The sequence below is a fragment of the Leptosomus discolor genome, chromosome 16, assembly GCF_034619465.1.
Source record: "Leptosomus discolor isolate bLepDis1 chromosome 16, bLepDis1.hap2, whole genome shotgun sequence".
In the NCBI taxonomy this organism is placed as follows: Eukaryota; Metazoa; Chordata; class Aves; order Leptosomiformes; family Leptosomidae; genus Leptosomus; species Leptosomus discolor.
The window spans coordinates 9,413,046-9,427,056 of record NC_141406.1 but is presented as its reverse complement, the minus strand read 5'-3'; the positions used below and the strand labels follow the sequence as shown (position 1 = coordinate 9,427,056).

Sequence of the window (14,011 nt, the reverse complement as noted above, 5' to 3'; positions counted from 1 at the left end):
CTGGAGGAAGATAAAATGGAAAGCTGTGCAGCGCTTGGCTGAGTGAGGCTGACTAATGACTCTAATGTTAGTGGCTGCTGATCAAGAAATCAAACACAGTAGTCTATCATAACCACAGCAGGTGAGGGAAGACGAGCCAGAGCGAGAGCTCAGGATACCAGAAACCTTCCTTGCTGTTCCAAAAACCAGTTATATCTTCTGCATACAGAAAAAAAAAAACCCAGCTTGTTTCAATGCATAGTCAAATTCATTAGAAACCCCCTGAAATAGAATCCTTTGTTACACGGTTTGTTGCCAGATGATAAGGACGTTTTTGGGCAGCGTGTTCTCAGGAACACAAATGGAAAACGACGTGATGGACACAGCGTGTCAAAATAACAATCCTCATTTAAATCTTCACGTTAGAGACATCTTACATCTCAAATGTCAAACATGCAAAATGGATTGCCTGCAGAAGCCGATTCAGGGAACATCAATTGTTCTGAATTTAGAGTATTAACATGGGAAAAAAAAAAAAAAAGAAACCACTTCAAAGTGTATCAAAAATCTTTACAAAATCTGACGCTTTCTTCTTGCTATTTCTTTACCTTTGTTCGCACTTCAAGGCCAGATCCCTTTGTCACTTGGACCACAACAGCTGATCTGACATTTCATGGTGTGCACTCGACATGACTGCCTATCCTGACTTGAGGGACAGTTCCTGCTCCTTCCCAGCAAGGCTCTGAGTAGGATCATACCACTGTTAGTGTTCAAGAAAGTATTGGATCAGGCTTCAAACAGAAAACTTCTGAGAAAAGAAATAAGCACATCTGTTGTGTAATCCCAGAAGAAAACAGGAATTGGACTCTGCTTTCTAAATGTCTCACCCAATCCTGCAGATCAACTATATTTATTCGTACAATGCAAACATCAGAAATGCCAGGGCTCTGATCCTCACTGATACCAGGGTACTTTTTTTTTTTTTAACACTGAAAATCTTTAATGCCTTTGGAGATCTGGGAGGAAGTATTCAGGTACACCAACGACAACACCAGTCATGGGGTTATTAGTTATTAGCCTTTTCTTTTAGAAAACACACAGAGACACAAACCAAACCCACTATTTACTGAAGACAGTGTCAAAGGAAGCCTTAAAGAGTGTCAGTGTCAGCAAGGACTAAATGAACTTGCAGTTTCATACTGATGAAGAGTCCTGCAATCTTATGAATGCACTGAACAAACGGATGGATACAAACACCATCAACGTAGACCAGTTTGCATGCCTTGCAAACCGGACTGAAAGAGAAACCGTGGTTGCAGTACATGGTTTGGAAAGCTGGTTACTAAACCAAAATCTGTATTAAACCAACAGAGATTTTTGAAGATGTTGGCTCACTGGTCTGACTTGCCCTTCCTTCTGAAAATATACCTTAAATTTTCTACGGCTATTAAGTTTCCATCATAGATGCTTTCAAATCTCAATTCTACATACAGACTTCCTGATCTTTTTCATCAATAACACTCACACGTTCACTCTTCCCATTACCATAACGATGCTGGCATATCACTTAAAAGCCATAAAATCACATTGTATTTCTACAGGCAAGCATAACACAAGAGCACACAACAGCCCAGCCAAATGCTTTAGCAAATCCATCCAGGTGCTACTGCTTCAGAGGCCCATCAGCAAATCAGTGCAGTGTGGCTATAAAGTGGATGCTCTGCTCTCCTAGATCACTGCCTTCAAAGCATGTGTTCCCAGCGAGAGAGGTAAGTGTTTGCTGTTTGACGTTGATGTCTCTGCATTTTAGGGCATGTAATTCATAATTTGCAGGAGATACTTAGGCAGTCACATTGTCTCAATGCTCCTGATATTTGTCAGTAAGGTTTGGGCGCCCTCCTCCTTGTGTTCCTTGTCTCATCTGTCTTGGACAGTTTATGGACAGTTGGACAGTTTATGCACTGTTGAGTTGGAGAGTTTCTTCACTCAGGTTCAGAATTAGATGGCTACTCTCAGGATCCAGCTACTTATGTGCATCAGATTTCAAGTGCTAAGTGCTTGAGTTTCGACCTTATTCACTTCTGATTATTCCAACTCAGTGCCAGTATAACTCTGGCAGGAGCTTGAACACAAACCTGAGAAGAGCCCATGGTAAATCAGGCCCTGTGCTGCTGAAAAAACTCTCTTATCCCAGCATTACAGGGATGAGATTCCTTATTCTCTATTAAAAATATCTACAGTTGAATTTCCAGAAGAGTTTTGCACTTGCAGCTTCCATACTTTAGGGAGTCCATGAGCTACCACCAATGAAAAACATGTCTAAGAACTTGCTGAGGTTTAACCTCTTAGTTCAGTCTTATCTCATAAGTGATCATTACCTCCAGAACAGAAGATACTCAAATAGTTGAACAATTCATGTGAAAAGTAATACGATGATTTCACATATAAACTGAAAGTAATGAGGTGTGCAAAACCTTTCAGGTATAAAAGACTAAAACCCTGATTTCAGGAATGAAAGCTTTGGCTGATTAATTTTCCTTCATCAATAAACTATTTCTCAGGGCTGAGTGAAATAGATATAAAACATCTGCACTTCGAAAACAATGTGAGGGGAGCAGGGCATGTTATCCAGGAAAACTGATTTCCTAAGTAATTACTTTCCTGCTTATTGAGGTTTCAAGCTGAGCAAAGGGTCAGTGACGAAGGACTGTGCTGTCTTGTAGTAAATAAGGTTAATGTTACCGTAAGCTCTGTTTTGCAGTCACAGGGCATGAGAATGAACCTAACTGCAATTTGCAACACTTGCTCAAATATGGACTGAAATATTACTCTCTGTATGAAAGACGGATCCTGTGAGATGGCCCCATCCAACCGATCACTGAAATGTGATCAGTCTGTCTGTGTCCTTTCACCTCCCAAAGACCACTCAATCCTTTCAGTTGGGTATATTTTTTGAAGTGCTTGGATTGACTTCTCAGGACCTGACAACTCAAGCTCTACACTGGAAAGGAAGTACATCAGCTTCTCTGCCAGAGCCTACATTGGGACCATAAGTTTTAGCTTACTTTAGGATGGAGCTGATGTACATCAAAATGAAGGTGACTTTAAGGTGGTAATTTGTGTCCTTGCTAAGAAATCTCAAAAATAGGGCAGAGCAACCTAAACTGCATACCTGGGCTTTGTATTTTTTAGCATTTATTTCAACAGTTGCTAACAGTACTACACTTCACCCAGTACAGTATATCTCAGAGGACTTGTTAGACAAGCGTCTGCACTGGAGATGAATGGCTAGGACATGTGAATTTTCAAATGAAGGGGAAATAAAGACCATTTCTTAACGGATCCTGTTTTCCCACTGTAACGATTCTCCAACACATTATCACAATTCCTGAAACAGTATGTCCTTAGTATTTGTGTAAGGTAAAATGTTCTGTTATAGAGAAAAATAGAACTACATTCTGATTACATGGTCCAGTTCAGTTTTAAAATTCATCCAGTAGAAAAACTCAGAACATGTGCAAAGTTCTCGAAAAAAAGAGCAATTCTTGAACAAGGCAAGGCTAACACATCTCCTACTAGTGCTCCCAGGAAGCTCTGGTTGGGCTGATGGCCAAGATCTCTGCCTACAGACCAAAAGTGAAGCCAGCCTCTCTGTAATCAAACACAAAATAGCTTTTTTTTTTTTTTTCATATACACAATGTTTCACTGGCTTATTACTCATGCCAGGGCTCACTGGAAAGTAAAAGCATAGATGAAAAAGATCCTTCTATCCTAGCAAGGGCCATGATGTGAACTTGAACCACACATTCACAACTAGAGCACACGCACTTCTGCGTACAACGTGGTGCAGCTCTGAGATGCGACACATGCATCCACAGCTTTGCAGAGCCATCTGTTTTCTTCAGTTTAATTTTGCTATCCTTGTACAAAGCCTATAGTCTTGCTTCACTTAGAATTCCCCCTCAGCAGACAGCCGAGACGGAAACATCGCTAGTACCAAAGTGACAGCACGTGGGAGATTTACCTGATGGGAGCTGACTCATCCCCTTTATCAAGCCAGTCCTGCGGTGGGATTATGTACATGCACCAGAGGCCCCAGTTATAGCCGTGGGCTGCATTGGCGTATTGCTGCACTTCAAAAGTGTTGTACTTGATATTGTCAATTGCTGGTAAGATGATCCGCTTTCGATCTTCTTTGATCCGGGTAAGTGCAGGTTCCACCCTGAGAACAATAAAAACAGCAAAATGTTTTACAGCCATCCAGTAATCCCAGGTCCTGCTTTGCAGTCTGATAAAACAAAGTTCTCTAATACTGAGAGCAGCAACCCAGCGAGATGGCAGCCGATCACACAGCATAGAGGGATCAAATACAGATCACTGTCATAACACTGAAGAGGCTGGAGCTTGATGTGGGATACTTTACACAGCAACAGCACATGAATTATTACCTTTACAAAGCTGTGCCAGAGTTTAACAACACAAAATTTTACCTAACGCTTACCCTGAGACCTGGAGACTGTCAATTCATTTTGCGATGGAAAAGCATTGGGAGACTTATTGCCAAGACTAACTAAATGGTCTCCTAACGGCTGCACCACCAGCATGCTGGTAGCGCTTAAATACCTAGTCTTGCTGACAAGGCCTGAAGAATAAAACACACACCAATGACTGAATGAATCCGAAGGTTACTCAAAGGTTTTAATCTTGTTTCCTAAGGACTGACCCCATCAGATCTAGTTTGACTGACAAGCGTGCCTGCATTATGCCCTCTAAAACCTCTTTGGTGGTGAGAAGATTTCAGTTGCCAGATGGTGCAAAAGCAGCGAACTGCAGGAAATGTGCCTTCATTTCAGAAGGCTTTAAAACATCAATGTTCTTTCAACAGAAGCTACATCCCGAAGTGTTTCAGGAAACTGAAAGGCTTCAGTGCAAACATTCACTTCTAAGGAAGGTAGTCTGAAGTTGCTATGAATTTACAGAAGAACTGATCCAAAGAAGTAGCAGACTTACATAAGGGTGGAAAGAACTTCTCAAAGCAGCATTAGAAACTGCCACTGGTTCACTCCTTTGTAACTGTGTTTCCCCTTGAAATAAGCTTTGAAAATTTTGGAGAGCTCTTATATGTATCTTGAAGGGAACGGTGGTTTGCTGCGATTCACAGAGGAGCAGGTTTTGAACACTGATCTTTTCTCATTTTTCTTTTGTTGTTAGTCAAAAGGCAGTTGTTCCTTTGTGGTTCCAAGTTTGTTACCTTACATTTTGTTTGTCATATTTAGTTTGTTACCATGTATTTTCTTGTGTAGGCCAATGAAAGGGACAAGTTATGAAATTAATTCAACCTCCATTTTCAATCTTCACTGCCTCGATCTGAACTATCATAAATTTTCTGATCTCTTCTGTAAGAAGACAGCAATTTCTCTGTACTTGAACATGGCCAAAATATTTGTCTTTTATATACACAGACTCCGTGCTTACATGAGGTCACGCACTGCTTGCTTTCTCTTCTTTTTACCCTTCCCACATCAGTAAAAAGATACATAGATTCAGTGAAACCCTTGAGTATTGATGATGATGATTGCTTACTGCAAATAAACCATCACAAAACAATGTAAAACAAGAGTATAACTGACAAAAAGACACGGTGTCACAGCATTTCATTTGGAGAGAAGTCAAAGAGAGTTAAACTAGTTTTATTTGGATTCCTCTAGAAAAATGATATTTGACTTTATCAGCTGGATGCCAGTAACACAGAGCATGGAAGTTTTAATAAAAAGGATGATCACATGCATGGTGGGAAGAGAAGCAGCACATTGAAAGTTGCAGAAATTCCCCCTGGCCAGGAAGGTTATGAAAGAGATGTTCATCTCATATGCAACATGTACTGTTTTGCTACTGTAATTGATTTATTCTAGGAATAAATCAATGCATCCCTCATGACTGGAATGGCCTGAGGTCTCTCTTACTACTGCCTGCCGCCTGTAATTTTTCGTGCAGTACTTCTGTGGTCTAAGCTCAGTCCTGCAAGGTACCAAAGACCTCCACAGAAACATGAAAGTGCAACAGCCATGAGGAGGCACAGTGATTTCAGCTCAGCTTGTTAGATACCTTTTTGGCTTTAAAATATTTCCTTAGTTGGCAGGATCATACGTTGCTTCTTTCCCCCCCTTTTTTTTTTTCGCATGGCATTTAAAGAACTACACCCCAGTCTCAAAGATTTTTTTTTTTTTTTCTGTAGGAGAGACAAGAAACAACTGAGAGAAATTCAGGACTGTACATGATTCAGAAAGTCCACTTGTACGGTCTTTAGGCCACACTCATGCACCCACATAAAGAGGCAATGTGACCTACCAAACCAGGATAAGCCACTTTCGTTATTAATACAAGATTGTTTTAAAAAACAGTGGGTGGAGGCAGAAAAACTCTTTCCACTCCAGTAACGCAGGGAAGAGTGTAGATGAGATGAATCTACTTTGTTCTTTCCATAATGTTATCTCTGCTTATGAGCCTAGAGGCAGTAGAAGAAAATACAGCAAAACAACAGAGATGTCAAACAGACACTCCTCTCCCGTCATGAATCAGGTGCCTCCAAGCATGGCTGTGGTAACCCCTGTGCATAACATCAGCAGGAGGCTCTCCAACTCCTTTCTGTTCTCTGAAACGAAGGCTTTCAAAATACCAAACAACAGGTATAGGTGTCACTCCTAACAGGCCACTAATCTTTTGACTGAAAGAAGAATCCTCCTCTTGATCATGGAGGAAAAAAATTACCCTGGAGCAGGTCACTGTCCATGTGGAGCACTTCCAGCAGAAGCCTCCTTACAAACCTGACTCTGAGTTCCCTTGCAAACCAAACACCACCTTGGGAGGTGGACCATTCCTGAAGCCCTTGGTCATTATTTCAACAGATTTGGTGCAGTGAGGAAGTCACAGAGCTGAGGGATTATATTCTCCAATGAGATCTGGTGGACATCACAGGGCTCAGTTGCACCCAGTGACTCCCATAGCATGTACAAATTTATTATGTTTGGGTCTGATTTCCAGATCTGCCCTGCAAAGCAGGAAAACTGACTGCATGCCTTCTGAAGCAGAAAAGTGTAAATGGATTTCCTTAGTAAGAATTAAATTCTGTCATTCTTATTCACTACCATCTGATCCTCACAAGCAAGGAAAGACTGGAAGTTTTCAAAACTATTTTTATCCCTCTTGGTTAGAGTTCTTTGGTCTCCAAATCCTCAAAAAAATGGCCTCAATTATTGGGATGTTTATGTTTCTACAAAGCAAGATGGTCTAACTATCATACTTAAAACTATCCTGAAGTTTCCATATTCCTCCTACAGTTCCTCCTTGTGTGCTCATTTTGCAAGTATTTTACTTTCAAGGGTAGATTGAGATTGTGTAAGGAAAAAGCTAAAAGAGATAAGGAATTATTCTCCCTTAATGTCAGATGTCTGCAATAGACCCCCCACATCCAAGAAAATTGCCTCAAACTTTCATTCTCAGCAGACAGAGGCAGAGGCTGGCAGTTTTATAGTAAGATAGTAAGATGCTTCTCATAATAATGTAGACACTGAATATACGTGAGATGAATAAAGTTCCAGAGGAACTTACTTTGAATATAAAGAGAATTTAGCCCACTACTTTGCCAGACAGCTTAAAATTGGACTGTTGAAGTGTATCTCCAATAACGGTTAGAGAAAGAATGTGAAGAAAATATTTAACAGTCACTCTGATTTTCAGCCTTCAATCATATTTGTGATTGTATTCATCTGATACTTGTGTCTTGGAAATGCTAATCTGGGTCCTCATTTTCTTCATAACAAGAACAATCCTGTCCCAGCTCTGGTGCTGCTGTCACACCAGCCATCACCAAACTACTCCCGTCACTCTACAGTTGACTGAATTCCTGCGTTTTTTCAGTTGTATGGCTTACATTTATTACCACCTGACTTCGTGCTTTGCAAATGAATGGCACAAGAAGGGATCTCTGAAGTGTAATACAACAGTCAGATTGAAATACATGATGAAATTTCATTAGTCTCTATCAATCTATTAATTTGAAATCTCAGATTTTGAACTTTCACAAAAGCTGTCCATGCAGTGGAAGTTCTGTTTCAGTCCCTTGCACTTAAGAAATGTAAATTTTGAAGATACTACTGCTTCAACAAGTGTTGGTATCTCTATCCTCAGGTTACAGATGAAGTAAAATGCCACAGCAAGGTCATGGAGTGAATTGGTATGAAAGCAATTGCTGGAACTTCATTTTCTCAACCTCTCATCCTCCCCAGTGGATGTGACTTTCTTCCTCTATATCTACTTGTGTGGAAATCACCTCCCCACATGTATTAGGAAGAGGAAAGGTTCAGTATCTGGACAGACTGCATGTTTATCTAACTTCCAAAATATGTTCACTCCCAAAAGTAAGAGAGCGGGCTCTGAGTCACAGATGGAAAGAGAAAATCCAGTGCAGAGCTGTTCTCTGTTACTCATAACAGAGAGCCTTTTTAATTAGACATTGTACACCCGTGAGATTTCACAGCTTGACTTGCCTGATCAGGGACAGCAGAAATAGCAAGGGGGTATTCAGATGCCAAGCCCTAGCTCATCTCAGTGAGATCTACAGGAACATTCAAATCCCAGATTCTGCCAATGCCCTCTGCACCACCGACACGGCCTGTGCTCTATTTTTCTGCCTGCCAAGATCCCTAGGTAATGAATGGCCGATGAAGGACGACTACAAGCTTCAATGGGATTGGGTAATGGACTGTGTTTACATTGCTTATCTTAGGTAATCCATGAAATATGAGGGATTTTTTATTGCTATTCATTGCTAGCAAAGTCCAGCCTTGGAGTAGCTCTATTAGGCTCAATGGACTTACACAATGCCTTTGTCTCTGTAAGCTGAGCTGCACATCCATCAAATCCTTTGTCAACTTTGCTGGTAATTTTGGTTTTGTCTAATTGCTTCAGGTTTTTGAAAAGATTATGATTAAATCTTTCCTAGTAATTTCTAATTTTTTCCTAATTTTAAGCTGCTACATTATTATGCAGATTTACTCATCCGCTTTATAGACACCAGCATTCTTTCCCTGGGTTTTTTTCCCCTGGTCTTGTTTTTTCCACTGTGCACTGTAGAAGTCAGGTGCTCCTGGCAGCTCCCAGGACTAAAAGGACAAAGCAGAAGAGGTTGCTGAAGTCCGAGTATGTTCAACAAGCTGTGCTGATGAGCTGCAATATGTTGTTTGAGTATTTCCTTTCCACATGGCCACTGCTGGCAGTGAGGCAGGATTCAGCCCTGCTTGATTAGGTACATAAGCCAGATGTGAATTTTGAGTTTCATCTCTATTTTTCACAGACACAAAAATATTAGGTTCCTAGTTCTTATCTGAGTTGGGCACAGAGCAGCATATATTGTTAACAAGTTATTTACTGGAGCAAAAGGAAAAATTCTCCCAGGCGTATTCATAGACGTGATGGATTTCAGTAAACTAAATATAATCAAAAGATTCAGCTTTAAAGGTAGTGCTTCACATCATCCTATTCTTTTTTCCACCTAATAAAAACCGAGCAGACAATTTGGGCTGGAATTTGAGTGACATAAGAAGTTCCTCCTTTCTACCCTCTCTGAAAATACATATTTGTCAGAGTCCTCCTCTCACTCTGAATAGATTGCTGGTGAATGGTTAAAGCCAGAAGAGAAAGGGCAGTAAATTTAGTTCTCTTATAAACTCCACTAGGCTAAAGAGTATTTTCACTTGTGTTTTATTTCTCTGAAGCAGTTCCAGAAATACAGTAACACACTGCTGAAGTCTTATTCCCTAGACTCAGCCCTGTGATTGACAGTGCTTGGCTGAAACTCCGCAAAGCATATTGCTGTCTCATGATTTTGGTGGGCTTCCCACAGGCATAGGGATGGGCTGGGAGGAACATCCATAGCAGGTGCCATGGTAAGTGACTCCTCCTTACAAAAACTCGCTTGGGGAATTTGTGGAAGGAATCTCTGATCATGAGCAAATTCACAACAAAAGGGTGTGTTGATTTGTCAAAGACTGTTCAGCATATCACTAAACATAGAACATGCATTTAATGCGTTTAATGCTTTTGCCTACCAGTGGTTTCATTTCTGGATTAACACCGGATTTTCCAAGGTGTTGAGCACCCACAATGACTCCCACCCATCGTGGGAGCTCCAGCAATGCCAGTACTGTAGGCCTCAAAGAATAAGTGCTCCCAAGAGAAGCATTAGAGCTAGGAAAAGCGTTGAAAGGCAGAACTGAACCCAGATGTAGAATAAGCCTGTAAGAAGATTGAGAGCAAAGGCAGGGGTCATACTGTGATCACACGGCCTTCTCTAATCCCATTGTAAGTCTGTCTCTGAACGTATATGCATTCTGTATTTAATATTGGGCCGATTCAGAGCAGCTCAAACCCCACAGGAAACCACAGCAAACAAAAATTGTATGCTGTCTCACATCCTTATCAGGTTGCCAGGGAGTTCATGCCAATGGGGAAGTCTGATTTTTCATAACACTAAAAAGAGCAGCTTCTTCCAGACAAAAACCTGATAAAAGCAAGTTAGTAACGAGCTCCTCAGCACACGTGATTATATAACTCACTTTTTAAAATATGTAGAAACACCTACTGACTCCAAGCAGACCTTTAAAAAAGCACAACATAGGAATAAAAGCACGTGATCTAAGAGAAAACACACACATGCTGCAGGCCAGATCCTCTGCCGTCCAACTCTTCTATTTCAACAGACTTCACAACTTCAGGTACACTTTGCTAATATGCATCATCTGAGGAGCAGACCAGAATAATTTTCAGTTCTTAATTAGAATGATTGCACTAGGCATTTGCCAATAACTCCCTTCACACCTCCCCAGGGCCCCCAAATGTCACTTTTTCTGAACTTGTCCAAAAGCAAATCCTTTCCTAAATGACAGGAATTGCATTGGTAAACGTCTGTCTTCAATTCTGTCCCATCCCAAGGGGGTACTCTAATCTCTGGGTTCTTTTGAGATAAACATGTTGTCTTTTCCTCTCCACCATCACTATTCTAATTTTTATTCCAATAAAAAATGAAGAACTAACATTAAAAAAAATCCAACACCCCCCCCCCCCCCCCCCCCCCCCCCATTCACAAATCAGAATTTCTTTGGGTTTAACACCATATTTTACTCTGGTTGTACCACTCTCAGGTATCATGAAGTGAAAACTTAACACAGAAATGTAAGAAAAAAATCTGTGTAAACTGAAAGCTTATTTTGCATGTGATTTTATACGCTACCTCACTTTCACTGACAATATACATTTATCAGATGCAGACAAGCAGATCTACTGATAGATGTAATTCTTCACTGAAGCCAACTGAGGAGTATTTCATGCAGAATGTCTTTCCTGTAAATAAGTGTTCAAAGAACTAAAAAAAGATAAATTTCGTACTCCCTTCCTTTGTCTTTAAAAGGAGAGAGAAATTCCCCATCTGTTCTACCTGACATCTCTATCAGCATTCCTGTGTGCCTGGGGAGGTTTCAGACCTGCAGCCCCCAGCGAGAATGGAGCGAACGTGGCATGAACGCCTGCTGGAGAGTTAAAGATCAGCTCTTTGGCTGCCAAATCTGAATAGCTCTTTTCTGCACCACTGAAAAGCAATGAGGATGCTTCAGTGAACAGTCTGGGTTGTTTAGGTAGATGAATAGTTGAAGTTGCTTTTCTGGCATGTCCTCTGTATGTAAGCTGGCACTGTCACATGAATCAAAGGCCCACATGGCTTATGTTGCATGCTTCCCTCTTCACTCAGATAGTATTAGTTCACTTTTGCTAGCTAAAACATGTATTCCATTAAGTTACCAAATCAATCCTAAGTGATGGAAGAGACTTTGGATGAGAACAAACTCCCTTATTAAACACATGTTCTTTCCTTTGCATTTGCATAAATAAAACTTCCCAGGTCAAACTTAGCACAGTACCAGGGATGCTGCAATGAACCATGACCTGAGCAGGAATGATAGGCTTGAACACTCCAGAGGGGAGGGACTTCACAGGAGAAGGACTGCAAATGTAATTTCACCCTCACCTTCAGCACTTCTTTCATTAGAGGAAAGAGCCATCTGGACCTTGCCAGATCCCCAAAGAGCCACCTGAGCTTGAACAGGGGTCATGGGGCATTTACTTTGCTTCCAGTATATTGCATGAAAATATTAACAAGGGAGCTTTCAGGGGGGGCAAAGACCTTGTGGCTTTGCCCTACAAAAGCATAACCATGTCTCTGTTACAGAGTACTTGGGATAACCAAAGCCAGTAGAAGATTAGGAGGAAATCAACACCCTTTTTCCTTTACACACTTTCTTGAGAATCCATTGCTTACAGCCACTACATTTCAACACCTCAGAAGCAAAACACAGAGGAAATTGCACTACATATTACAGTATAAAATAGCATCTGCAAAGTATCATCCATAGACCTAGGAATCTTGATCTTTAGCTCCTCTTCTTAGTTCACTAAAACAGCAGTTTTCTGTATTTTTAAAACACTGCCAACTTCAGGGGTAATTCATAATGATGGGGGGGGGGGGTGGGGGGTGGCACAATCTGATGAAAACTTGGCTTGTATTTCAGGTCCTCTTTCTCATGTTGGGCTGACTTTGTCCCTCTGGTATATTGAAATCTTTTGATTAAATCCTTTTTGATTAAATCCACTGCTTCCTTACTGATACTCCCCCTTTGTCTGGCAAAATTTTAATTACTACAGTACTGCGTAACTCCATTCAGTGCTCTGATACTACCTCTGTGACAGGAGTAAAAGCAATTCCTCAGATAGAATGCAAGTATAATACTCTATCATTATGTCTTCTTTTATGGCTCCTAGCACCCTCTTTATGGCTGCTAATATATTGTGGTCTCTGCCTTTCACTCACCAAATTCAGCTCTCCTTCTCTCAATGTGTCCTTTTTCTCGCCCAAAGAATTAACACCCCACCTCTGCTATCTCTTTTCTGCTCCCAGATATAATGTAGTGAAGTTCTGTTCTCCTTGTCGTGTTATTCTTTCCCATCTCTCAAAGACAGGAGTCTATGTAATGCTCTACTTCTTCTGCAACACAGCAGCCAGGATGCAATACTCTGTACTCCGTGTTACTCTGCATTGGTTAATGCACAGCTGGTGGACCTAATACAAAAGTCAGAGCAGAAAATGCTGAAATCTTCAGGGGACTGAAGGGAAAAACTGAACTACACAAGCTTAAATACACCCTCAGAGAGGAATGTGCAGGAGCATTTCACACCTGTTGGTTCTGCTGGGTTGCTGACTCTAGATGCTGACTCCTGTTTAGTAACCACTGAAACCAGACGAGGTTCTATTGCAGGACAGGTAGAATTTTACACGTGAAGTGTACACTTCCATTCTAATGTAATTTTAATTTAAAATTACATTTGAGAATTAACAGTAAAGGCCTCCCTTTCAGCTAGTCCTCTCCATTTTTCCTCTCACAGCAGCAGTATTGGCTCACACTATCAACAGCCTTAAGAGGAACAGGTCAGTAGAAAATCTCTGCTCTGCGCTAATACATTTCAACACCTCAAAAGCAAAAAAGGAGCAATTAAGAACAGCAAAATAAATAATTCAACAGTTAATTTGACCTGCCAGGTTGCAGAGTATCTTTTTTATAACCTACCAGATTGTATTTTAGTTTAGAATAAGTGTCTCTGGAGAGTAATGCTGTGAGAGACCATAAAATGCTATAGTGCAACATAAGGAAAAAGCTGAGGCATAAACGGGGCAACTATTGTTTAAATAAAAGTTTTTGTTGTCAGAGTCCTGCATATTTAACGAGAAAGCGATGAAGTCCTTCTCTGATTCTTTATGAATTAATCTGCCAACTGATTAGGCAGGTAAAACAGCCATAGATTGGAAGACTAAAATTGCACTGCAGGTACTTGACTTTTAGATGGAACACAAACGAAACAGAAAGCTAATGCGCTTTTCTGTGGTAAAGGAATTGGCTTCTTTTTAATTGCCTCACAAATAATCCATAG

The 14,011-nt window shown here is 40.8% G+C and overlaps 1 protein-coding gene across 1 annotated transcript in view; it reads right to left on the bottom strand.

Annotated features, from left to right (window-relative positions):
- The window catches only part of GALNT9 (polypeptide N-acetylgalactosaminyltransferase 9), a 153,018-nt gene that overhangs the window by 79,374 nt on the left and 59,633 nt on the right, over nt 1-14,011 (bottom strand). Inside the window, exon 5 of the mRNA XM_086474153.1 lies at nt 4,005-4,202. Within this exon, the coding sequence (XP_086330279.1) occupies nt 4,005-4,202 (198 nt within the window). The remainder of the gene's footprint in view (nt 1-4,004; nt 4,203-14,011) is intronic.